The 25,671-nt window shown below is 55.9% G+C and overlaps 2 protein-coding genes across 9 annotated transcripts; one reads left to right on the top strand and one right to left on the bottom strand.

Annotated features, from left to right (window-relative positions):
* Positions 1-150: 150 nt before the first annotated feature.
* GIGYF1 (GRB10 interacting GYF protein 1) lies at positions 151-15,187 on the bottom strand. Of its 5 annotated transcripts, XM_043915113.1 has the most exons (31): positions 14,946-15,187; positions 14,042-14,134; positions 11,519-11,648; positions 10,387-10,631; positions 10,272-10,301; positions 9,115-9,266; positions 8,974-9,034; positions 8,750-8,860; positions 8,526-8,655; positions 8,352-8,447; positions 8,132-8,243; positions 7,933-8,041; positions 7,622-7,662; positions 7,234-7,404; positions 6,861-7,114; positions 6,625-6,733; positions 6,051-6,188; positions 5,733-5,830; positions 5,332-5,503; positions 5,061-5,227; positions 4,845-4,945; positions 4,646-4,762; positions 4,400-4,500; positions 4,188-4,270; positions 3,954-4,100; positions 3,650-3,883; positions 3,257-3,441; positions 3,022-3,182; positions 2,774-2,934; positions 2,562-2,691; positions 151-2,472 (listed from the first exon to the last, which is right to left on the bottom strand). In XM_043915113.1, exons 8-31 carry the CDS (start codon positions 8,782-8,784, stop codon positions 2,420-2,422), a joined length of 3,105 nt encoding a protein of 1,034 aa, XP_043771048.1. In that variant the 5' UTR covers positions 8,785-8,860; positions 8,974-9,034; positions 9,115-9,266; positions 10,272-10,301; positions 10,387-10,631; positions 11,519-11,648; positions 14,042-14,134; positions 14,946-15,187; the 3' UTR covers positions 151-2,419. The 5 variants fall into 5 exon arrangements, with proteins under 5 accessions (XP_043771048.1, XP_043771046.1, XP_043771049.1 ...); XM_043915111.1 differs by lacking the exon at positions 14,042-14,134; XM_043915114.1 differs by lacking the exon at positions 14,042-14,134 and having other exon boundaries at positions 3,257-3,438.
* Positions 15,188-15,346: 159 nt separating this feature from the next.
* POP7 (POP7 homolog, ribonuclease P/MRP subunit) lies at positions 15,347-24,849 on the top strand. Of its 4 annotated transcripts, none has more exons than XM_043915119.1 (2): positions 15,347-15,485; positions 24,168-24,849. In XM_043915119.1, exon 2 carries the CDS (start codon positions 24,178-24,180, stop codon positions 24,598-24,600), a length of 423 nt encoding a protein of 140 aa, XP_043771054.1. In that variant the 5' UTR covers positions 15,347-15,485; positions 24,168-24,177; the 3' UTR covers positions 24,601-24,849. The 4 variants fall into 4 exon arrangements, with proteins under 4 accessions (XP_043771054.1, XP_043771055.1, XP_043771056.1 ...); XM_043915120.1 differs by lacking the exon at positions 15,347-15,485 and adding an exon at positions 15,550-15,567; XM_043915121.1 differs by lacking the exon at positions 15,347-15,485 and adding an exon at positions 23,654-23,914.
* Positions 24,850-25,671: the final 822 nt, after the last annotated feature.

Raw genomic sequence — 25,671 nt, 5'->3', positions numbered from 1 at the left:
CTCTGGGTCGAAGGTCATGGGCATCCCACAGGCACAGCGCTCCGGTTTCTGGTCTGGCTGCCCCCCACCCAAGGCTCATTCCCAGCTCTTTGAGTTGTGTCTGTCATTCCCAGCATTCCCTTCGCCCAAGGAAAAAACTCAAGAAGCAGATGGGGAGAACACACACCAAGTTTTATTGGGAGGAAGTATTTACAGAGGCAGATAGAAGAGAAGGGGTCACATGGGGTGGGGGAGATTGTGGGTACAAGGCAGACGACAGGTTACAGAATGGCCCCTGCACCCACCCCAACCCCAGGACGGGCGGGCGAGCAGCAGGGGCCCAGGAAGACGGGCTGGGGAAGGACAGCAAGGGGCAGAGTCCCTGGGCTGGGGGGCTCAGGGGCTTGTAAACATTGACCACTCTCAGAAGGGGATGGGGGTGGGAGAGGGCTCCCCCTACACTTCCTCACAGGGTTAAGGCCTCTCCAGGCTCAAGGGCCCCCTAAATTCAAAGTCTCTTTAGCTGGGGGGGAAGGGGAAGGAAGAGACGGGGAAGAGTGTCACCCCCCCTCCCCCTGCATTGGCTGCGGCAGGGGCGGGGGCAGTTACATTCAGTCACAACAGTACTCCCCCCACACCTCTAATGCCACCAAACACTGGCTTGAGGAAAGGGGGAGCTGGGGGGCCAGCAGCAGCAAGACGTTTCCCCCTGGCCCATCACCCCCTTATTGCTTTAGAGAGAATACAATATTGTCTTTTCACGGACGCTAACACTGTTGAAACCAGGGAGAAGCAGGTGGAGGGGGCCCCTCCACCCCCGAGGCCAGCTTTATCCCCCGACACTGACCCAGTTGCCACTTTGGTGCAAAAAAAAAAAAAAAAGAAAAAAATGTCGTCTCTCTGGGGATAGATGGGGAAAGAAAACGGGGGCTACTCCCCATTTCCCCAGGGCAGGAAGGATAAATACATTCATGGAGGGGAGGCAGTGGCAGAATCTTGCCCTAATACTGCGCTCTGAGCAATGAGGTCCATGGGAGAAGTTAGATGAGAAACTCAAAAGATACAACAAACTTAAAAAAAGAAAACCCACGAATGGAGACAAACCTAGGTAGGTGATTGGGAATAAGAAGTTGGTGAAGGGCAGCCTACCCCGACCCAGGAGAGGACCCAGGAGAGAGACACTCCCGTTCTTGACACCTCCCCCCAACCCAACATTTAAAAAACGTCAGGGGAGCAGGGAGGGAGCGGTCCCTCACTCCACTCCCGTTTGGTCAACAGAGGGGGCAGGGCAGAGCTGGGTGGTCCACATCCCACACAGGTGGCTGCAGGTGGGGGGGCTCCCGCTGCAGCCCGAAGCCCCCAGCAGCCCACTCCCAGGGCCTCCTCAGCCCCGCCTCTGCCCCCTTCACAGGAGAAACAACAGTCGTTGAGTGGCGCCTCTCTCCAGCTCCTGGAGGAACTGCTCTGCCCCAGCCTTGCTCAGGGTTGAGGCGGGGGCGCAGCAGGGGCTCATGGCCCAGGGAATACATTCATGTGGCAAGGCAGGGAGCCGGGCCTCTCAGCTTCACACCCAGGCCGGCCCCCTGAATGGCAGCGGCCGGGGGCGCCCCTCACCAGGGCCAGAGTGGGAGTTCTGCCGGCCTGACGACAGCCAGATGAGGTTGGCACCACAGGCCCTCTCCCATTCACTCCGTCGGCCAAAGCAGGATGGCCGCCTGGGGCGCCGAGGCGGCCTCACGCATTTGTGCAACTTTCCCCGAAGCAGCAAAGCCAAGGGGCTACTCTGGCCAGGCCCCCTGGCCCCAGACACCTCTGCCAGTCACAGCACAAGGGGGCCGTTCACAGCGGGTCCGGCCGGCGGGGCTGAGGGGGCCTCGCTGTGCAAACTGCTGGCGCCCCAGCTTCCAGTTACCCCAGTGGCCCGCCTTGGGGCGGGGAGGGTAAGTGCAGCCTCGGGGGCCAGGCAGGAAGGTCCGTGGGCCATGTCCCCAGTGCCCCAGATAACAGTGTGTTTTTACTTTCAGTCTCCTAACCATTTTTTTTTTGTTGTTTTTCTTTTTTCTTAAAAAAAAAAAAAAAAAAACCCAAAAAACAAAAACCTCTGTGGATCTTCCATTATCACTCCCACTATCCGACAAAGGGAAAGGGAGTGCTTAGAGTCTACTTCTTAACTATTTTTTTTTGTCTCTCCTATGTTTCCTTCAATGTCATTTAAAATTAAAACCAAAAATACAAACAAAAAAAACCCTTCCCCCAATCTGTAAAGTGCCTCGTGGTGGGTGAGTTAAGGTGCATCGTGTGGTTTGTAACAAGTGCTGGGGACCCTGCCCCTGCTTCCTCCTATGCTCCCCGTGAGGAGCCTGCAGACTGGGGACCGAGGGGTCCAAGCCGCTGCTGCTACCCCTGGCCTACAGCCCAGGGTGCTGGTGGGACGGGCTGGTCAGTAGTCATCCACGCTCTCGATCTCACCAGAAGGTCCGTGCAGGGAGTACCCTGAAGCCAGGGGAAGCTGGGTTTGAGCTCGCCCATCCAGGCTCCTGCCCGGTTCTGAGGAAGGAGCCGCCTCCCCGCTCCACACTCACCCAAGATGCTGGGGTCCGAGTGCAGCATCAGCGCCCGCCTCTTGGCCTTGCTGCCCTCCCCGGGGCCGAGCTTGGTGCTGTGGTTGGTCTGAAAGGCTGTCTGCAGGGAGCCACTGCTCAGCCAAGCCTCCTGCAAAGCAACAGAGAGGAAAGACAGGGGTCAGGGGACTCTGGGCCCCTCGCCGCCTCCAGCCAGGGCTCTGAAACCTCACCTGCTGCTGCCGCTGCTGGCTGGCCTTCTGCTTGGCCCTCCGCTCCAGGAATTGTTTGGCAAATTCTTTGGCTTCCAGCGTGTCCCCCAGGCAGGAACGGATATAGTCGTGGACGTCATAGGGGGATTCCACCTCCTTGAGGATCGCTACAGCCATGGGCACTGTGGGGCAGGATGGGGGGTCAGGACCCACGGGACGGCATCTGGATCCCCTGGCCCGGCCCCCTGGGGTAGGTGTGCCGCCCGTACCGTCCAGGCTGCCCGTGGTGCTCAGCGTGTGCAGCATCTGCTCACACCACTGGGTGAAGCCGTCCTGGGGCCGGGGGATGCCCTGCAGCAGCTTCAGCAGTTTCTCTTCCTCCTCCGTCTTCTTGCGCACAGGCCGGCCGGACAGGTGGCTGTACGAGTCACTGCGCGGGACGGGGTGAGTCGGGGTGTCCCCTCAGGAGGCCCGCGCCCCACCCCACCAGGGCCCGGCACCCACCTGAGAGAGGGGCTGCTGCGGCTATTCTTCAGGCCCAGGCTCCGGGCCAGGCTCCCGCTGCTCTTGAGGGTGTCTTCCCAGAGTCCCAAGCCGCTGCTGCCCCCACTCTTGTCGGGCCCGCCCCACAGTGGCCCGGCCTCAGATACCCACTGGTTCAGGGGGGCGGCGCCCAGGCCCCCGAGCTGCTGCAGATGGCAGGAAGTCAAGGGTGACCCACACAGGAGGGCACATGCTCAGGGGTGCTGAGCGGGGAGGTGCGTTCAGGTGGCAGAGGCAGGGTGAGGTGAGGGCCTCACGGCAGAGCGCGCCTCCGGAGTCCGACAGGGACCCGTGCGCCCCCCCACCCCGGGTCACCCTGGGAGCCGACCAGAAGGTGCCCGCCAGCCTGCTCACCACGCGGTGGTTGGGGGCCTGGGCCCGCGATGGCTCCCGAGGCGGGGGCTGCTTATGCAGGTGCCGCTCGCCCTCCAGCTGCAGCTCCAGCAGCGTCTTCATGGACAGGCCCTGCTTGGCCAGGCCGGCCCACAGGGGGGGCGGGGAGCTGGGTGCAGGAGGCACGGGGACGGCGGCCGCCGCCTGCTGCTGCTGCTGCTGCAGCAGCTTCAGCAGCAGCTCCTGCTGCCGCACCTGGAGGAGAAGCCGCTGTGAGGGCCGCCCCCCAAACCCCACTCCGAGCCGGCGGCGGGCGGGGCCCCACCTGCTTGCGCCGGAACAGCTCCTCTTCCTCCTGCCGCCGCTTCTGCTCCTCCTGCTGCTGCTGCTGCTGGCGGCGCTTCTCCTCCCGGCGCTTGCGCTCCTCCTCCTCCCGCTTCGCCCTGAGCTCCACTTCTCTGCGCTCCTGGAACTGGCGGGTCGGGATCAGACACCAGGCTGTCCCGGCCATAGCCTGGCCCCTGACACCCAAGGACTCCGGCCCCAGGGGCCCACTCACTTTGTGTTGCAGCTGGAGTTGTTCTAGAATTGGACCCTGAGTCGAAGAGTTAATTGGTATGTCCCAAAGACTGGCCTCACCGCCTGCGGGGGCAAAGGCAGCTGCAGAGGGGAGCTCCGGCCCCCGGCCCCCCACCCACTGGGGGCCTTCGGGGGTGGAGAGGGGACTCCCAGACCTGGGACAGGCTGGGCGGGCAGCCGCGGGCCACACACCTGACTGTGGTGAGGCTGAGGTATGTATGTCCCAGAGGGAACCCGAGTCTGGCACCGACAAGGACCGGTTCATCGTCGGGAGCAAGTTCTGGTCCCCACCCCTGGGGAGAAAGCACTGAAGCTCAGCGCCCTGAAGCCTCCTCCCGTCTGCCCCTCTCCCCACACCACCTGAGGGCCATCAGGTACAGACAGGCCACACACATGCTCAGCCCCGGGCACACAGGGCGGGAATGGCAGCCCACGCACCTGGGGGGTTTGAGAGCTTGGAGCTGCTGCAGGAATGCGGTGAGCTGCTGCTGCTGTGGCGGCGGCAGGTCTCCCAGAGCTGCCTTTTCCCGGAGCACGCACTGCGGAAGCTGGCGGCTGCCGAGGAGCGTGCGTGTGAGGCAGGCCAGCCCCGCATCAGCATGGGCCCTGCTGACCAGCCCTGCTAGGCGCCCCGTACCTGCCGACCAGCTGGAGAAACTGCTGGTGCTGCAGCTGCTGGTACAAGGCGGCCGCTGCCAGCTCCTGCTGCTTCTTCAGCCGCTCCTGGTCCAGGTTCCCCTGAGTGAGGCCACAGCGTCCCCGGGGCTCTGCCCATCTGGCTCTGCACCCACCGCTGCCCTCCGTCACACTCCTGCCTCCCGTCCCTGTTCCGCGCCAAAGGGGGTACACTCACCAGCAGTGGGGGAGGTGATGGACCAGGGGCGAAGGGTACGCGACCCCACATCTTGATCACCTCACCCAGTGGCTGGAAGCCCTCATCACAGCCCCGCTTCACCAGCAGGGCCATGGAGAAATAGCCCGCCTGGAACCACTCGGCCATCTCCTGGGTCGTGAAGGGGCCTGGGCCAAGGGGAGGGCAGCCACCGTCAGAGAGGTGCGCCAGAGAAGCCCATGACAAAGATGGTGCTGTCCCCGAGCCCCACCCGCACCCCCAGCCTGTGCACCTTGGATCTCGCCCTGCGGGTCCTTGTAGAACCACTTCCGGGCCGCACCGTGGCTGAGGGGGAGGGCAGTGGCGGCTGCAGAGTGGCGCAGGCCCTGGGCCTGGATGGCGGCTGTGAACTGCTCCTCCTCCAGGGAGCTGTCCTGCAGGGAGGCCACGAGCTTCTCCGCCTCCTGGGAGCCCGGGGGAAGAGGGAAGGCTCAACTGCCCACTTCCACCAACACAGAGGGGGCTGGGGCTGAGGGGGTGGGGTCAGGAAATCAGGTCTGAACATTGCGGGCAAGATGGGGAGAAGGTGGGAACCTGATCGAGGACAGACAGAACCAAGACTCTCTGTTCCCTGCAGGGGAGGGTTCCCAGAGCCTTCGAAGCCCGCCTCCATCCCTCCCCCCCGCCCCACACCTGCTGCAGGTGCTTCAAGCCTTCATCATCTTCCAGATCTGGTGGGCCGGGGGGTGAGCCCGCCCCAGGACTCAGCTGCATTCCCCTCATGTCATCTCCTAGAAAGAGCCAAGAAGGGAAGGTGGGACAGGGCAGTCAGAGAAGGGGGCAAGACAGTGCCCATCCACTACCCTTACTCCAGGAAAGTGGGTGCTAACTGCCCCCACCCCCCCCCACCTCCCGACCAACTCCCCTGCAGCCTCCTTCCCACAGGAATGGGAAGCCCTTTCCCCACAAGCTCCAGGCTCCAGGGAGATGGTGGCTCTGCCCTCAGGCTACCTTCAGCTGCAGGCAGGTCTTTCTCCACTGGGTCATCGCCTTCCCCATTAGCTCCCCAGAGTGGGCCCAAGGTGGGCAGTGGGGACGGGGAACTGGACTTCTCCTCCTGAGGAGGCAGTGGGGTCAGTTCCTTCCCACCTGAAAACCAAGGGTAATTACCAGAACTCAAAAGCAAGCCGGAAGGCCTGAAAAGTGACTAAGCACAGATTGTATGATTGTGGCCAGAAGAGCCTCTGGGTATTGAGTCCACCCACACAACTCTGGTCAACACGCCCAAGGTTTGGTGAGCAGACACCACAGAGGCTCCTCTGCACACTCCTTTCTGCTCCTGCAGTAAGGCCGCGCATCTGCACCGCTGTCCAGGGCTGCGGACACACTACCACTGACTTAACACCGTCTTCCACAGATTCGAGTGATTTTCAAAGGTCCTTTTGATTCTGCTTTGATTTTCATCTGACACTCGGCCTTTAGGACAGAGGCCTACTGTTTCCAGGCTCCTCCACACGCCCTGTCCACACCGGCCTTTCTCCGCAGACCCAGCTCGAGGCTGCAGGTGTCCACCCCACAGGCTTACCCGCCTCGGGCCCCTCCTCGTCCAGCCCTTCGGAAGGTTCTTCCTCCTCTTCCTCCAGGCCCTGGAAGTCGAGCTCCTGTTCCTCAGGAATGGGCTCCTTGGGGCCCTTCTGCACGGGGTGGGGGGATACGACAGGGAGGTGAGTGGCAGAGAATAGTGCCATGAAAGGACCCCCCTTGGGGCAGGCAGATGCCCACCAACCTCTAACAAAATCTCCCTCGCCTCCCTGCAGATACCTTGAGAGGCAAGAAGGCCCCGGAGGCATCGAAGGTGCCCATTTCTTCGTCCTCATCATCCAGGCACCACTCCGGGAGCCCGTCCTTGTCGTCATCGAAGCCGTCGGGCCCTCGGCACCTCCGGAGGTGAGAGCTGCCCCCCCCACCCCGGCCCTCCTCTTCACCACACCCGCCTCGATCCCCTCGCAAATCAAATTCAAACTTGCGACGCCGGTCCCCATGTTCCCGCCAGCCAGCAGAGCGGGGGCCGCCATCTGGGCAGGAAAAGTGGGGGAAGGAGAGTCGGTACCCAATCAAGCCAGAGTCTCCACCCTTCTGCTGATCACCAGGACCCCCCCCCACCCCCACAACGCCCACCTGACCCCCATCTCACCAGGGCTGGCGGAGCGCCAGCGGTCACCGTCTCGCCGGGGTCCTGCCCCAAGTCTCCAGCTGCCTTCTTCTTCCTCCTCTTGCTCCTCTCGGAGAGAACGCCAGTTTTCGCTATCTGAGCGGGCGTGCTCCTTCCTTGGGCCAGCCCCTCCCTCATCGAACCCGGAGCGTGCTTGGGGGCAGGGCAGGAGGGGAAGACACAGTCAGTGGACGGCGGCCATGGTCCCTGTAAGGCTCTTATCAGACACTTTGTGGGGAAAGAAGAGCCCAGCACTCCTGCCCCCACCACCTCCCCCAGGAAACGGCCCCAACCTGGGTCAGCCATTTCAATCTCCACCGCCTCTCAACAACCAGCAGGGCCCGGCCACCACCCTGGCCCCTCTGCATACCTCCATCCCTCCTGGCCGACTTCTCAAACCGCCTCTCGCCTCTGTGGGAGGGAAAGGTGTGGGTCAGAGGACCAGTCCCTCCCTCCCTGCAGGATCTCAGCTCACCTTGTCCATTCTGCCCTGAGAGAAGTGGGGGGTGGGAGGGGGACTGGGATTGGAAGGGAGCCCAAAGGCAAGGCCACAGGGGTCAGAGAGCGTGGACAGAGCTCTCTGACCAGGGCTAATCTGGCAGGTCTCCCGGAGTCCTCTGATGACAAAGACCCAAGCCTCCCTCCGTGGGGCCCTCTCTGCCACCCTGTCCCAGCCTGCACCTGTCATCCCAACTCTGGCTACGCTGGATCTCCCGGGGGTTTCGGCCAAAGGCCCCTTCACCTTCTTCAATGCTTCTTTGGTAAAAGCAACTGTCACCGCGGCCGCGGCCTGGAGGAGCGAGGGGCGCGTGGGAAACCTGCCGATCACCCCCCAGGTCCTCAAGCCCGCCCGCCCCGGAGCACGCCATGACCCCTCTACCTCGGCTCCGCGTGCTGCCCCTGCCACGGGAGGCGCCACCTAGGGGGGGCCCAGCCCCTTTCCCCATCAGCCTCAGCACGGCCACGCTGTTCACTGACAGGGAGAAGTTTCTCTGAGGAGGGAGCCAGGGGTGGGAGTGAGGACCCAGGCACCCGAGCACCCCCCGTCCAGAACCACACAGCCTCCGCCCCCGCTAGCAGCTGCCCGGGCTGGGCCCCACCTGCTCCTCCTCAGTCAGCGGCTCCAGCGCAAGGGGCTGCAGCGGTTCCTCCTGCAGCAAGGCAGCAAACTCCTTGTCCTGCAGCTCATCAGGGACCTGTGGATCGGGCAGGAGGTATGCATGCTCCTGGGCCTTCCCCACTAGCCGGGGCCCCACGCCCTGGGCCGCACCTACCTTGCTCTCCTTGACATAGAGGGCCAGCATCTCCTCGCGCCCGTAGCGATAATCGGCCAGCTTGTACTTGGGCATGGCGGGGGACGGGGGTGGGGAGGCCACACTGCCACCACTGGAAAGAGCCCTCAGCCTGGAGGAGGAACACGCAAAAGGGAGAGACGGGAATGTGAGCAGCCCTCTTCTTCCCGGGCTTCTCCATGCCCCACTAAGCACGCCTGACTCACCACTCAGGCCCAAAGTTGAGGGTCTCCGCTGCCATTGTGGAGCTGGGCGCGTCCCAGAGGTTGGTGGGGAGGAGCAGGGGAGGGGGTACCCGGTGTTCACTCTCCAAACACCTGTGGAGGCACAGGGGATGCCAGGTGTTGGGGATGGCACACCCAGCGCCCGAGAGGGAGAGCACTAGGCCGTCACCTAAGTGGACACAGTAACGGGCTCACTAAGGACTCACCGAAGCCAGCCACGTGTCACTCACACCATCAGTTACCCAAAGAGTCACGCTGGGGGAAGGCCTGGGGGAGGGGAGGAGATAGGCAGCTAGAGCCCCTGCCAGCTTCCACAGAGGGATGCCCTCCCTCTGGGCCAGACTCACCTGGCAGCCTTGCCCGGGGAAGCAGGTAGGGCTGGGGCTGGGCCCTCTCCAAGAAAGAGCCTGTGCTGGGGTGAGCCAGGACCCCTGGGCAACCAGATGTTGGTCTGAGCAGAGCAGTGCCCAGGGAGGGACCTTCACATCTGGGAAAGATCCTTAACGAGGAGCAAAAAGAATAAAGTGGCTTAAGTGAATGGTCAGACAGACCTCCCTGCCTTCAGCCCTCCTGTCTCACATAATAGGAAGGCCCACAGGTGCCTGGAAGCTGCTGGTTAGGGAGCACAGGGGACCACAGCCCTGGCTCCTCCTCATCTCCGCCCTCTGCTCAGCAGGCCTCCCAGGTAGTGAGTTGACTCAGCAGAGCCTGACGGAGGAGCTGGAGGTGCGGCAGAGAACGCCAAGGGCCGCGGCATTCAGTAAAAGGGGGCTGGCCTACAAGTGATGTTCGTGTCAGCTGCTCAGTCGTGTCCAACTCTTTGCAACCCCATGAACTGTAGACCACCAGGCTCCACTGTCCATGGGATTCTGTCCGGGATTCCAGGCAAGAATACCGGAGTGGGTTGCCATTCCTTTCTCCAGGGGATCTCCCTGACCTAGGGATACAAACCGGGTCTCCGGCATTGCAGGTGGACTTTTTCTTTTAACCATCTGAGCCACCAGGGAAGCTCACACATGATGTTTAGGACAAAGATAAAACACACACAAACTAGCAAAAAACCCACTGGAATCACAAATGTTCTAGAGAGAAAAAAGGCTGGTTAAGAGAATTAGAAATTGATCTGGGGGTTACTTCCCTGGTGGTCCAGTGGCTCAGACACTGCACTCCCAACGCAAGGGGCCTGGGGTTCGAGCCCTGGTCAGGGAACTAGATCCCACATGCTGCAACTAAGACCTGGTGTGGCCAAATAAATAGATATTAAAAAAAAAAAAAGAAAAAATTTATGTGGGAGCAAAATTACCTCTCCCCTGAAAAGACTCAGGTCTGGGTGCTTGGCAGCTAGAATCCTGAGACTGAGTTGGGGGAGAAACCTGGTACAAAGGGAGCAGGGGGGCCATTACCGAGCCAGAGGCGGGGCAGGGAGGGGGGCGGAGGTCGGGGTGGCGGCACACCAAAGGCTGCAGGCAGGCAAGTCTGGCCAGCATGCCCAGGATTCACTCACCAAACAAGGATCAACACCGAGGTCCTTTCCCTGGGATCAGAAAGAGCCTGATCATAAGCACAAAGAGCCAAGAAGGGGACAGCGTCACTGTAAGCTAGGAAGAGGGTTCCCTCACCATAAAGCAGAAATAAGGTCAGAGTCACTGAGGCTGACAGAAGCGCGAGGGCGGTGGCAGTGGCCTGTCCCTCTAAGGAACAGCAGAAGGGGCTGTCAGGAGGTGGCTCATCCCTGGTGGTTCCGAGCACGGGGCAGGCGGGCAGGGTCTCAGGGAGCCGTGTGCAAGGGCCTCCCTCACTGGCTGGGGCGGGGGCTGGACCGGAGTGCCTCCACAGTTCCCATCAACTCCGAGACTCCACCGCTCTGGGAAGGAAGGGGGAAGAAGGGTTTCCACCTGAGGGGCCGTGGGAAGTGGCTCTCGACCACAGCTGCAGGCCAGAAAACGAAGCAAAGTCCACCCCAGACACAGGACCCACCCCAGAACCGCAGCAGCCTAGGCTGAGATGCAGCGCTGCACACCACCCAGAGCAGGGCTGGTCTCCCCCGGCGCGGGCATCTCCTTTGCAACAGCCTCAGCTGGCCCCTTCCGGAGGTGGAGCCCACCCCGGTGAATACGCCATCAGAAGACAAGCCTGTTGCAAAGTTCTTCCCGTCACTCAATTTGACTCAGTCTCCCAGAACGGTGGAGGCCAGTTAAGTCTGTGGATGCTACAGGCCTTATGGAATTCACCCAGTGGATGAATCTTGAAAACATTAGCTAAGTAAAACATGCCAGTCACAAATGAACAAATACTGGCTAATTCCTCTCACCTGAGATGCCGAGGTGAGTGAAATTCAGAGGGACAGAGAAGAACAGTAGTGCCAGGGCTGGGAGGCAGGAGTGGGAGTTGTTTTTTAGGGGGGACAGTTTCAGCTGAAAGGGGGCAGAGGAAAAAGTTCCAGGGATGAGGTGGATGGCTGCACAACATGAATGTATTTAATGCTGCAGAATTGTATCCTTAAAAATGGCTAAAATGGTGTATGTTACATCTGACCACCATTTTAAAAAGGTTTAGGGGAAAAAGAAGACATATGGGGATAGCTCTCCCATACCGAAGTCTTCTCCATTCCAAGAAAAACACCCCACTTCCTAACAAACTCAGGAGAGGCTGTTCTGAGCCTCTTCCAGGCCACCCCAGAAGAGCCCCATCTCCCAGGCGGACAGGAGGAAGAGCCCGCGGCGGGGCAGGGACAGAAAGGGGACGACTCACCCTCCCGCCTGTCCAGGGAGTGGGAAGGCGGCTGGCCGCCAGGCGCTCTCCTCTTCGGGCCGTCACCTCTCTGTCGTGTGAGGAGCGAACTGAGGAACGGCGGCTGGCTCCGGGCTGAGAAGCAGGGAAACTGCACAGGTGTGAGAGAGGCAGTCAGGCGCAAGGACGCAGAGCAGCCGTGAGAAAAACCGAGGGTCTGGGCGGGCCCAGCCAGCGGAGGCCTGGGCCTCGGGAGCCGGTGGCTGCCTGGCCCCTCTTCTGACCGCGAGCAGCACACAAGCGCCCTGTGGTTTCTAGTGCCAAACAGGCATGCACCTTTTCCACTGCTTCTCAAGTGGGGGCAACGCTGCTCCCCAGGGCACATCCTGGGGGACATTTCTGGTAGGCGAGACTGGGAAATGCGACCAGCATCTCAGGAGCAGAGGTCAGCGACACTGCTAAACATCCTACGAGCCACAGATTTCCCCCAACAAGGGATCATCTGGACCCAAATTATCAACATCTAGGGGCTTCCCTGATGGCTCAACAGTAAAGAATCTGCCTGCAATGCAGGAGACCCTGGTTCGATCCCTCGGTCAGGAAGATCCCCTGGAGAAAGGAATGGCAACCCACTCCAGTATTCTTGCCTGGAGAATCCCATGGAGAGAGGAGCCTGGCGGGCTACAGTCCACAGGTTCGCAGAGTCAGACAGGACTGAGCGACTCTCACACACTCACACACACACACAGATTAACAATAGTGGTAGAATTAAGAAACTCTTCTGTACGCCTCGGGCAGGGGATAACCACACCCACTGTCTGTTTAGGGGGAAGAATGGAAGACAAGGAAACCAAATTGACTCCAGTTCATTCCCCTCTCTGAAGAGCAAGGGAATCATCCCCTAATTACACTGTCCCATGAGAGAAATCTGAAATCCCGCCAGGAGGGAAATCCTCCAGAAAAGAACAGATTAAACAAAATTGTCCCAAGTCTATCACAAACTTTCAAAGCCCAGCGTTTGGATCCCTTCCCAGTGAAGGAAAGAGCGGGAGGTGGCAGGCAGAGGACTGGAGACAGCCTCCCTCCCTGGCTATCTGATCTAAGGGTGTCCTGCTTAGCCCCCACCGCTCAGCATCTGCGTGCCTCATCAATCCACAACCCTCCCCACCCCTTCGCCTTCTCAAGCCTCACTATACCCTCCCTCCCTAGGGCATCTGAATTATTGCCATTAAAAGGCTGCCCCCTACCGGAGTCCAAGGGAGAGGACACTGAACCTGGTGTTCACCAACAGGCTTGAGGAACAGGAGGGGAGCCTGTTCTCCCGCGTTCCGAAATCACAGGAGAAGGAAAAGATCCAGAGACTAGGCGGTCCCAGTACACACTAAGTTAAGAACATTATTTCCTCATTCCATCACCCCTAAAATTAGCCCCAATCCAGAGTAATGCGCCTTGGCACAGGAAGGCACCACCATTAACAGAAGTAGAATCCCAAATTCCCCAACATTTGAGCAAGCGCCCAGCCCCAAGCTTGTTGGAGGTGACTCCGCCCTTTCTCAGGGTGGAAAGAAAGAGTCTCCACTCGTGGTAGGAAGAGAACTCGCAGGCTTAAAAAGAGGTGCAAGCCTGTGTTCCTCTTGGCAGGTATGTTAACCCAGCTCTGCCCTCTGGGCTGTCAGGACAATACCCTGAGGAGTCTAGTAGTTAACAGTTTTCAAAGCACTTTCACACTTTACCTCATTTGATCCCTTCTGCCCACTTGCTGAGGCTTGGGCTCCAGCCAGGGAAAACAAGGAAGGGAGGCTGTAGCTGCCCTGACAGGAGACCCCGAAGTCTCTGACACCCTACCCGAGCCTGGAGAAGGGGCACACGCTCGGCGGGAACCACCCCAAACTCACAAGCATACTTTGTGAGTTTTAAACCATTTTTCTCATTAGCATTTAAAAAATCCTTCCCAGAGCCACCTCTTCTCACCTCCTCTGCTCGAAAGTGGGGCTTTTTTTTTTTTTCTATCCCAAACTCCAATCACAGATGTAGAAACCAGCACAAATGAGAGGTCCTTTAATCCATCAAATCACACACAATACTGACGCATCCACCAGCTGAGAAACCCAGGCCAGGAGTCAAAGAACAGAACTCACTTGAGTGTTGCCACCACATGGGACCCTCAAGGTCCCCGGTCCCTGCCATGACAGCAACACAAAGCCCAGATCTGTTTCAACCCGGCCCGATGACACACCGGACCTGCCATCTAGGAACTAAGACTGATGCTGGTGTGAGGGTAGGTGGCCTGGGACAGCACAGAAAATGGTACAGATGAAGGACCAGAGAGCAAAGTCCCACACCGTGAGAAGCTAAGGGGACCAGCCTGTAAGTACTCAAGGTGTTCCAGGTGCAAAGCCAGGAGCGGGGGCTAAACTGCAACCGAGTGTCAGCTCCCGGGGCAGCAAAGAGACTGTGAAGGCTGATCACTGGAAAAGCCGAGATGAGAAGCAAGAGGGGAGTGAGACGGGGGTGAATGGAGGAAAGAGCTGGGCTAACAATTACCGGCTGAGCATCTATCTTCCTGGGCCAGGCCCGGCCGTATGATGAACCAGACCTGGACTCTTACTGGGAATTCTAGTAGTGACTGCGTACGACCTGCGAGGTGAGGGTCTCTTTGAAGTTAACTTGAAAAAATAAAAAACAGTCAAAGTGTGAGGGGCCGTGACTGGGGAGCTACTGCATCAGGAGAGATGGGCTGAGAAGGGCCCAGCCCGGCCACAGGACAGACTGAGGTGTTTCACTCGGCCGGGCAAGCGGGAGGAAGGAGACCCCAATGACCAAGCATTAATCGCTCGCTGAAATGTAGGGGCAGACCCAGTCGAGGTACTGTGGTTAAGAGAAGAGGCTTCCACGTTAGCCAAAGTCACGGATCGCTTGCACTTTAAGACCCGCCGGGCCCAGCTCATGCCGAGAAGAACCCGGGGACACGTTGGGCGAAATCTCCGGGGAGCGCCGGGCATTGGGGTCCCAGGCTCCCGGGCGGAGGATGCAGGCGAAGGGAGGTGGGGGGGCCAGACCGGGGTTCCGAGGGGCCGGAGGGCGACCGTTAGGAGCGCGGGGGTGGGAAGAAGGCGGGCCGGCCCGGGAGGACGGCGTGCCCTTCAGGGAGGGGGCGCCAGGTGCGGGGGCGCCGGCGGCCGCCCCCGGGAGGGAGCCGGCCTCCCTCGGGGCGGCGCGGGGGCCCGGGCCGCGCGGGGCGGGGGAGGGACCAGCAGGGAAGCTTGGGAGGCGGGCGCACCGGACGGCGGGGGCGGCGGCCTCGGGAGGAGACGGGGGAGGGTCCGTGCCGGCGGCCCCGCTCCCGCTCTGGCTCTCGCAGGCTCGGCGCGGCCGCCTCGGCGTCGGGGGCGGGCCTGGCCCAGGCCCGGCCGCGGGCTGGGGGTCCGCGGGGCCGCCGGGCGCTTACCGCGGCGGGCGGGCGGCGCGAGGCTCCGGTCCCGGGGCGTTGGCGACGCGCGGCGGGCCGGGGGGCGGCGGCGGCGGGGGTGGGGGCGCTGGCGCTCCCGCGGCGGCCGCTCCTCTCTGTTTGTGTTTGTAGCAAGATGGCTGCCCGCCTCGCACCACGTGACGCGGACGCGGGGCCGCCCCCGCCGCCGCCGCCGCCGCCGCCGCCACCGCCCCCCTCCGCGGCTCCGGCCCGCTCCGACCCGCACGGCCTGGCGCGCTCCCCGCCTGCCCGGCGGGCACGGCCCGGACGCCCGCCGCCCCCGGACCCCCCCGACCCCGGCACGTGACCCGGGAGCCCGGTTCCTCACGTGACCCGGCCTGCCGCGGGGCCGGGGGTGGGGGGGGTGAGGGTGTCCCGGGGGTGCTCCCCGGCAGCCCCCGGCACGTGACGCGCGACCATCGCGACGAAGGCCGTCTCTGGCCGCATCGCCAATCTCCGGACGGTCGGCTTCCTCCGGGAAGCCCGCCTGGGTTGAAGGAGACCACATACAACCCGGAGGTGTGTTCGTCAGATATCCCGGGGTGTATGAAGTAAACGAGGAGCCGAATGATTTAGAAACTGTCCGTGGCAGCGCTGGTTGGTGAGATTTGGAGTTTCTATCTGACTCCTCCACTGAGTGGCCCCTAGACCTCGGGGGCAAAGGATTTAACGCTTTAACGCTATCGGGCCCCAGTTTCTATTATATAGTAAGGTATTGATGCTTTTCTCCGCCCCATCCCCGGCCCCCATTCCACTCCCTTTCCAGAGTGCTGAAAGAATTAAAATAGGTGCGTGTGAGAGGCTTTGGCAAGAGAGAAACTACTATGCAAACACAAGAAGTAGATTGACATCGTCTTTGTTTAAAAAGGAGGTTTTCAAGAATGACTTTTCCGATTCCTAAACTTTATGAGGATGAAAAAGTTTTGCGTGTGTTTTCACCGTTTTCTTTGGAAGTTACTCCAGAATGTAGACTCTCACTTCCCAGCTTTCTAAAACAGCCGTTACCAAAAACAATGTAATCCTCAGGACCAGGAAAGGTAAATTCAAACTTGGAACTTGAGCCCTCTGTGTGGTGCCAAAACGGATCGCGGACCTCGGGAGCTACCAGGAAGGCCCTTTGTTCTTGCGCGGAGCACACCCCAGGCTTCTGTGCACTTGCAGTTTTCATGTCTGCTTTTTTCAGTTCCCTTGACTTTCTTGCAATCAGGATTCCTGTCTCATTGTAGTCAGTGAAGCTGCTTGCTCAGAGGCTGCAAAATCCAACTGTTTAAAGCGAGGGCTTGTTGGGACTTCACTGGTGGTCCAGTGGGTCCCTGCTCCCAATGCAGGGGGCCTTGGTTCACTCCCTGGCCTGGGAAATAGATCCCACGTGCCACAACTAAAGATTCAGCAGGCTGCAACCAAAATCCGCTGCAGCCAAATAATAAATAAATATATTTTTTGATAAAAGCTGAGGGCTTGTATCCATTCCAGACTATGGCCATGGGCACTTTACTAATCTCTGAGTCTCTAGATTGTATGGTAAAGTGCTGGAACACAGTACTTGGCATAGGGCAAGCACTTCACAAATGTTAGCTAGTAGGGCCTTCTGAGTCCAGGAGATTCAGATTGTTAATACTGTATGAAAATGTATCAGCAGAATCCAATCTCAAGTCAAGTTCTCATAGAAAAAGATTCTCAGTTATGGCAGCTGTTTTTTTCTTACTCCACAACTTTTGTTGTTGCTGTTTTGTTTCTTCACTTTTCCAGATTGTGTCTTCCCCTCTGAGTAAGGTCTTCAGTTCAGTTCAGCCGCTCAGTCGTGTCCGACTCTTTGTGACCCCATGAATCGCAGCACGCCAGGCCTCCCTGTTAAGGTCTTAGCATGTTTTAATTATTAGTTAGCAAACATGAGATTGTCAGTTACAGTAGAGAAATGTTACAGGGGAAAAGGGGGATCCCTGTGAAGTAGAGGCAGTCAGGGACAGTGGTGGCTTGTGTGGAGCAGGAAGGGCAGGACTTGGGTAGATTTGAGAAAAGTGGGCATCGGCTTTAGAATAGTGACAGTCCAGGCTGATGGGAGAAGATTGCCAACCTGGATTGCCCGTTGGATGAGAAGCGAAGAGGAACTTAAAAGTTTAGGGCTTTGACTGCTAGCATGATTTTATTTTTTTAATCTTTTGGCCTCACCCCACAGCATGTGGGATCTTAGTTCCCTGCCCAGGGACCGAACCTGGGCTCCCCCTGCATTGGCAGTGCAGAGTCTTAACCACTAGGAAAGTCCCCATGAAAATGCTTTTGATTGAGGAGGAGTACTTTCCTAGGGAGAGCACGCCAGACTCCAGGGTGGAAAATTGGGAGTGAGTGATCAGTCACCCTGGGTTCCCTGTGTACCAGCTTGTGATCCTGGCCAAGTAATTACGCCCCAGCTATAGAGTGGGAATGCTTCTGCTGCCGGTGACACTGTGGAAGTTGAATTGTATATGCAGCCTCTTTGCGAAATGACATAATTCAGAGCTGTGAATTTTCTATACAAAATTAAAGAAAAATTTCTGAATGAGGAAATCACTTGGACCTAAGATTTTTGTTTATTCAGGTGAAGTGAAGTGAAGTCGCTCAGTCGTGTCCGACTTTGCAACCCCATGCACTGTAGTCCACCAGCTCCTCCGTCCATGGGACTCTCTCACAGGCAAGAATACTGTGCTGTGAAATATCTCGGTTTAAGAGAGGTCTCAAGTAAGACTGAACAGCCAACCTCTCTGCCTTTTTTTCTAATGGCAGATTCCCCCGCAGTGTTTGCCTTCCATGAAATGCAAAAAGTAAGGACCATCTTAGTGTCAGATCAGTGTATTACAATACCTGGCTTCACCCACCTAAGTTGAGAGCCTTTATGTTTATCTGTCAGAGTTTATATGTCTGTGTCTGTCAGAGTTTATATGTCAGAGTTTGGAAAACATTCTAGATATCGTGAAAAGACAGGCAGCCTGTGTAATGGAATGATAGTTCATTAACACTGCTTATTTATTGTTAATTATCAGACAAAATGGGCCTTACAATTAATTTGTTGTATTCAGAATTACTTGCTGCCATGAGCGAAGTTCTTTGGTTGATCAAGTGTAAATGCTTGTCAAGTCACCAATGCAAAATCACCACATTGCTAAATCCAGTGTGGCCTGTCATCAGTGTTTGACACAGTCGGTCACTACCTCCTCCAGGAAATGCTTTCTTCACCTGGTTTCCATATCACCTTTGGTTTTCCTCCTACTTCACCAGCTTCTCTTTCTGAGTCTTCTGCTCATTCCTTTGTTTTCTCCATCTCCTAGAGCTCAAACCTTCCAGGAACTGCACAGGATCTGTGCCCCACTACTAGATATTCCTGCCTCGCCTTAGACATTGCTTCCTTTGGAAAACCTTGCATCCCCCAAGGTTATATTGGCTTTGCCTCCTTGGGGGTCCACGGAACCCTCTACATGCTCCCCGCTGAGCAGTGGTTACACTGCCTCGCTCATCTTGTTCGCTTTTCACAGTAAACCATGAACTGCTTGGTCCAGTATTGTTCAAGGATGTTTCTAGTCTTCCAGCAGCCTAACGAGTCTCCTTGATCCAACTTTATTGCTGAGTAGTATTCCATCATATGGATGTACCACACTTTAACCAGTCACCCATTTAAAAATGCATGGATTGTTCCCAATCTGGGGCTATTACAAATAAAACTGCTGTGGACATTCATGTACGAGTTTGTGAATTTCCGTGAGTGCTGGGTCATGTGGTGAGTGTGAGTTTAGTGTTAGAAGAAATTGCCAAACTATTTTCCAGAGTGACCAGACCATTGAAGATTTCCACAGTGTATGAGAGATTCAATTTCTTTGCATTCTCATAAACACTTACTATTGTCAAAAAAATTTTTTTTAAATTATTTTTATTTGGGGTTGCACTGGGTCCTCTTTGCTGAGTACGGGCTTTCTTTAGTTGCAGAGAGTGGGGGCTTCTCCCTAGTTGTGATGCTTTGGCTTCTCGCTGTGGGGGCTTCTCTTTGCAGATCACAGGTTCTGGGACGTGCTGGCTTCAGTAGTTGCAGCACACGGGCTGCATAGAGCCAATGGGCCTCAGTAGTTGTGGTGCATGGGCTTAGTTGTCCTGTGGCACATGGGATCTTCCCAGACCAGAGACTGAACCCGTGTCCCCTGCATTGGTAGGAAGATTCTTAACCACTAGACCACAGTCAGTTCAGTCGCTCAGTCATGTCCGACTCTGTGACCCCATGGACTGCAGCACGCCAGGCTTCCCTGTCCATCACCAACTCCCGGAGCTTGCTCAAACTCATGTCCGAGTCAGTGATGCCATCCAACCATCTCGTCCTCTGTCATCCCCTTCTCCTGCCTTCAATCTTGCCCAGCATCAGGGTCTTTCCCAGTGAGTCAGTTCTTTGCATCAGGTGGCCAAAATATTGGAACTTCAGCCTCAGCATCAGTCCTTCCAATGAATATTCAGGACTGATTTCCTTTAGGATGGACTGGTTTGATATCCTGGCAGTCCAACGGATTCTCAAGACTCTTCTCCAACACCACAGTTCAGAAGCATCAATTCTTCAGCACTCAGCTTTCTTTATGGTCCAATTCTCAACATCCATACATGACTACTGGAAAAACCATAGCTTCGACTAGACAGACCTTTGTTGGCAAAGTAATGTCTCTGCTTTTTAATATGCTGTCTAGGTTGGTCATAGCTTTTCTTCCAAGGAGCAAGCATCTTTCAATTTCATGGCTGCGGTCACCATCTGCAGTGATTTTGAAGCCCAATAAAATAAAGTCTGTCACTGTTTCCATTGTTTCCCCATCTGTTTGCCATGAAGTGATGGGACGGGATGCCATGATCTTCGTTTTTTGAATGCTGAGTTTTAAGCCAGCTTTTTCACTCTCCTCTTTCACTTTCATCAAGAGGCTCTTTAGTTCTTCTTCACTTTCTGCCATAAGGGTGGTGTCATTTGCATATCTGAGGTTATTGATGTCACAAGGGAAGTCCAAAATTTTTTATTTTAGACATTTTAATAGGGGGGTAAGGGCTTCCCTGGTGGCTCAGCGGTAAAGAATCTGCCTGCCAATGCAGGAGACTTGGGTTTGATCCCAGGGGCGGGAAGATTCCCTGGAGAAGAAAATGGCAACCCACTCCAGTATCCTTGCCTGGGAAATCCCATAGACAGAGGAGCCTGGCGGGCTACAGTCCGTAGGGTCACAAAAGAGTCCAACAGGACTTAGGACTAAACAACAGAAGAAACAATAGGTGGGGAGTGGCATCTCATCATGATTTTAATTGCATTTCCATCGTGGCTAATGATGTTGAACATCTTCTGTGCTTATTTGTCATCCTCATACCCTATTTGCTAAAAAAAACCCCTTTGTTCAAGCCCATTTTCTAATTGTTTTCAAATGCTTGAGTTTAGAGAGTTTTCTAATCTGGAGACAAGTCCATTGTTGGATATACAATTTGCAGGTATTTTCTTCCCAGACTATGGCTGGGTGCCCTTTCACAGAGGAAAAGATTTTTAATTTTGATGAAGTACAGTTAATTCTTTTCTTTAATGGATTGTGCCCTTGGAGTTGTATCTAAGAACTCTTTACCTGACTATATGTCATGAAGACTTTTTTTCTCCTATATTTCTTCTAACAGTTTTATAATTTTACATTTTATGTTTAGATCTACCATCCATTTTATGTTAATTTCTTTGCATTGGGCTGAGAATTCAATTTCAATTCTTTGCCTATTTATTCAATTGTTTTAGCACTACTTGTTGACAAGACTCATCTTTCCCCATTCTGCTGCTTTTGCACCTTTGTCAAAAATCAGCTGGCTGTACTTGTGTGAACCTATTTCTGGGTTCTCTACTCCATTTTATTGACTTTTGTGCCTGTCCCTTGGCAGGTACCACACTGTCTTGATACTGTGTTTAGACAATAAGTCTTAAAATCAGGTAGTGTGATTCCAACTTTTCATTTTTCAAAGTTGCTTTAACTTCCCTTGCCTTTCCATATAAATTTTACAATAAACTTGTCTACATCTATAAAACTTTTGGCTGGGGTTTCATAGGAATTGCATGAAACTTTGGGAGCACTGACATAATATTTTGGTCTTCCAATATCTATCTCTTCATTAATTTAGATCTTCTTTGATTTCTTTGATTAGCATTTTGTATTTTTTAGCATACACATTTTGTACATGTTTTTGTTAAACTTATATGTAAATATTTTCCCTCCCCCTCCCTTCCTCCACCCTCTTCCCCCCTCTCTGGAATGATTGTGAATGATTTTAAATTTTGGCTTCTGATTGCTTATTGCCAGTATGTGCTTAGTCGCTTAGTGTCCGACTCTGCCACCCCATGGACTGTACCCCGCCAGGCTCCTCTGTCCTTGGGGATTCTCCAGGCAAGAATATTGGAGTGGGTTGTCATGCCCTCCTCCAGGGACTCTTCCCCACCCAGGGATTGAACCCAGGCCTCCTGCATTGCAGGCAGGTTATTTACTGTCTGAGCCAGCAGGGATGCCTCCATTTTATCTGTGTTGTGGAATTCATCTATGTAGAGTTGTTAGTAGTATTCTCTAAGAATATTATAACGTGAGGGGGTTTTAATGCTGTTCCCTCTTTCATTTCTGGGAATCATAATTTGAGTCTTCTTTCTCTTGTTCTTTCTTGTCAGTCTTGCTAGAGACTTACTAATTTATTGATCTTTGCAAAGAACCAGCTTGTAGTTTGAGTTTACTTCTGTGTTCAGTTTCATTGATATTTGCTCTTTTTATTTCCTCCCATCTTCTCCCTTTGGCTTTATTTTTTCTAGTTCCTTAAGGTGAAAACTTAAATTATGCATCTGTTGTTTTAGAAATAGTGTTCAGTGATTCCAGAAAACTCCTTGGTTCCCTGAAGAACTCCTGTTTGCCCATCAAAATTCAGTTCAGGGACTTCCCTGATGGTCTAGTGGCTAAGACTCCACACTCCCAATGCACAGAGCCTGGGTTCCATCCCCAGGCAGGTAACTAGATCCCATATACTGCAACTGAAGAACCATGTGCCCCAACTAAGACCCAGCGCAACCAAATTATATATATATATATATATAAAATTCAGTTAAGATGTCACTACTGAGACAGAAGAGTTGCAGCCAGCCTTTCCTCTTCACCCCCAAATAAATGCCACCTAACATAAGAATCTGAAGCTTAAAAAAAGAAGCTCAGGCTTTAAATGGTGCTGGGAAGTTAAGTTTGCAAGAGCCTAGCCTCTTTCCAACCTTTAGTCATATGGGGTCAAAAGCCACCCTAGGCAATAAGAGAGCGGTCTGGGGGGACATAAAAATGCCAATTCACACGTGTAGGCTTACAGTTTATAAGGTTATATTGGGTTTTGAAACTCAGTAGCAAGATGGGAATTGTCATCCCTATTTGAGTGATGAGGAAACTTCAGAGGAGAGTAGTTGAGGTCTCCAATGCAGGTCTAACTCATTTTCGAATGTAATTCTCCAAAAGCTAAACCAATCTGGGCAGAGAGCCCCTTCCCAGTGGTCTTGGGGAGCCACCAATCCCCCAAAGTGCTGCGCCCCGCTTCCCGCCAGGGGGCGCACGTCCCAGCTTCCGAGTGGTCGCAGTGACCGCAGAGCTGGAGGGCAGTTGAGGGGTCTGAGTGGGTCAGGGGGGGCCACAAGCAAGCTGTGAAGGCTTGGGAGGGGGAGGCTTACGGCTCAGGAGAAGGGGCCAACAGAGGATAAGATGATTGGATGGCATCACCGACTCAATGGACATAAATTTGAGCAAGCTCCCAGAGATAGTGAAGGACACGGAAGCCTAGCGAGCTGCAGTTCATAGTGATTCAACCACAACGGCTCATAGCCCTCGGTCCCCAAGGGATTGGCCTTTGAGTCAGCCCTGCCAGAGGAATGGGAGGACGGCTCCCCGTGAACTGCAGAGGGGTCTCAGAGCGCTGTCCTCCCACAAGTACCGGGCCTAGGCACTCGTTTACCCGCTCTCGGTCTTTAGGCGACGCAAACCTTGGGCGGGAAGTCGGTCTGCCAACTCTGCCACGCCTCCTGACCCGAGGGACCGCAACAGACGCAGACACCTTCCCGATCACTTTCTATGGAACTCGGCGCCCTCCCTATCATCTTTGGAAGGCCCTGACTCCCAAATTCTCAAAGCCCCTACAATAGCCTCCTCTCCTCCATTCTCCCTTTGGGGACACCCACCCACCCACCCACCCCTCGCGAACCGGGGACTTGGACTGGCCGCAAAAAGCCCGACCCTGAAACTCCAATACTTTGGCCACCTCATGCGAAGAGTTGACTCATTGGAAAAGACCCTGATGCTGGGAGGGATCGGGGACAGGAGGAGAAGGGGACGACAGAGGATGAGATGGCTGGATGGCATCACCGACTCTATGGGCATGAGTTTGAGTGAACTCCGGGAGTTGGTGATGGACAGGGAGGCCTGGCGTGCTGCGATTCATGGGGTCGCAAAGAGTCGGACACGACTGAACGACTGAACTGAACTGAACTGAACTGCCCTACCCAAGTCCTCCCCGGGCTCGGACTTGGTACACGCCTCCCGCCTCCGCGCCCCGCCTGGGAGGCGTACACGTGGTAGATCCCGTCAGCCTCGGAAGCCTCGCGTTATTCAAACACATCGCGCGGTTTTGCGAGCTCTGAGGAAAGGGGCGGGGAGAACGGAGGCCGGGAAGGCGATTCGTGGATGCCGCGGGCCTAGCCGTGGCTGGGGATGGGCGCGCGTGCGCACTCGGCACCCTTTTCCGACGCCTCGCGCCGGCAGGGCTTCAGCGTTCCGGTGTCCGGGCGGCGCGTCTCGCTTCTCTTCCCTGCTGGGGCTCCGGTGGTCGCGGGCAGCGCCACCTACTCCGGCCAGTCGGCGCAACGCTCGAGTGGCCTGGCAAGGGAGCGGGCCGTGTGCTCGTGGAGAACACGGGGACCGGAGAGAGTAGGCGCTGGAGAGCTGGGGAAAGGGGGCGGTGGAGGGACCCGAGGTGGGGAGCGATGTGATGCCTGTCCGGGAACTGAGGGTGGGGGGGCTGCGGGAGCTGGAGGTGAGTGGGAGGGGACTGAGAGTGGAAGGGAAGAGGGGCGTCGAGCGCGCCCCCTCCCGTGTGCACCCTTCGGGCTGGAAACCGGGTGGGGAAGGAAGCGTGGGTCACTCCTCACCCTTGGCTGATCTCGTCCCTTTCCCGTGCCAGGGCGCACAGCATGGCCGAAAACCGAGAGCCCCGCGGGACCGTCGAGGCTGAGCTGGACCCGGTGGAGTACACCCTGCGGAAGCGGCTTCCCCACCGCCTGCCCCGGAGGCCCAATGACATCTATGTCAACATGAAGACTGACTTTAAGGCGCAGCTGGCCCGCTGCCAGAAGCTGTTGGACGGAGGGGCGCGGGGTCAGAACGCATGCAGTGAGATCTACATCCACGGCTTGGGCCTGGCCATCAACCGGGCCATCAACATTGCCTTACAACTGCAGGCGGGCAGCTTCGGGTCCTTGCAAGTGGCTGCCAATACCTCCACCGTGGAACTTGTCGATGAGCTGGAACCAGAGACGGATTCACGAGAGCCGCTGACCCGGATCCGCAACAACTCTGCCATCCATATCCGCGTCTTCAGGGTCACGCCCAAGTAACTGAGATGAGGCTGGCCCACCTTATCCACCCACCCCCATACACCTGGGGCTCAGATGTGGCTCTTCTTGTCCTGAGTACTGTCATGGATCTTCAGCCAGAGCCATGTAGGAAAAAGCCCATCCCCTGGCAGCCCGGAGGACTCTGAATTGAGAGGGCAAATACCGTCTTTTGTTGGGCCCAAGCAGTGGGTCTTCTTGGATCTTTGTGGTCTGTAGCCATTGTCCTGTACAATAAAAAGTTTCAAGTTATGTTGGTGCCTGGCCACCCATCCCGCTGCACTGCCTCTGCCCTGTAAATTCTGGAGAGGAGAATAGGAAGAAACTTGACAAAGATTTAGATACAGGAGGGGAACCCTGGTGTTTCCTGCTTTCATAGAAAGAGCATAAATTGTCCTACAGACATTGCAACATAAGACAAATGTTAGTGCAGTGCAGAAGCCTGACAATCCCAGTGTTTGTTTTAAAATATTTCATCCTCGCATAAGAAGGCAGGGAGAATAAAGTATATACTCCTGCCTGCTGGCGAGCATCTGGGGTCTAGTTGTGTGTGAGGAAAGTATCAGCTTCTCTGTTGGTAGTTCCTGGGCACAGGAAGGATGAGGGCTTATGGAGAGAGAAAGACAACGATGGGGCCTCCTTTGTATTAGGTTGTGGGAGGGATTGACACTGCTTCATTTGATTCATGGTCCTGGGGGATCCAAAGTGTTCTAGACAGCTGTGGTCCAGAGCCCTTCACACCCTGTGGCTGGGCTGTTCTGAGTGGGAAAGAAAAGCTTTCCCTCTGACTTACTGGGTACACAGGTCATAAGCACTTATTTGCTTGGATATTTGTAGGAGGATCTGATTTTTCCTATTTATAAAACAAGTCATCTAAAGCAATGTTTATCAGAGTGGTTGATAACCCATATGAGGGTCTTGATTTACTAGGTCAAAACCTTTTTAAAAATCAAGTAAAAAATAACTTCCATGGTAATATTTTGTTGGCAGTTTTATAGATATGTATATAGACACATGCTAGTTATGACATTGATTTTACTGTTGGGGGAGGTCACAAGAGCTTGAAAGACTTTG

The sequence above is a fragment of the Cervus elaphus genome, chromosome 10 (assembly GCF_910594005.1).
Source record: "Cervus elaphus chromosome 10, mCerEla1.1, whole genome shotgun sequence".
NCBI classification, from domain to species: Eukaryota; Metazoa; Chordata; class Mammalia; order Artiodactyla; family Cervidae; genus Cervus; species Cervus elaphus.
The sequence above is the reverse complement of the archived record's forward strand: the minus strand, read 5'-3'. Positions and strand labels throughout refer to the sequence as shown.

Coding starts and splice junctions, on each gene's coding strand:
- POP7 (XM_043915119.1), top strand. CDS start 24,178: ATGGCCGAAAACCGAGAGCCCCGCGGGACCGTCGAGGCTGAGCTGGAC.
- GIGYF1 (XM_043915113.1), bottom strand. CDS start 8,784: ATGGCAGCGGAGACCCTCAACTTTGGGCCTGAGTG. Junction 4,763..4,844: donor TTTCTCCAGCTGGTCGGCAG/GTACGGGGCGCC, acceptor GCTCCTCGGCAG/CCGCCAGCTTCCGCAGTGCG. Junction 3,884..3,953: donor AGCTGTTCCGGCGCAAGCAG/GTGGGGCCCCGC, acceptor CTTCTCCTCCAG/GTGCGGCAGCAGGAGCTGCT.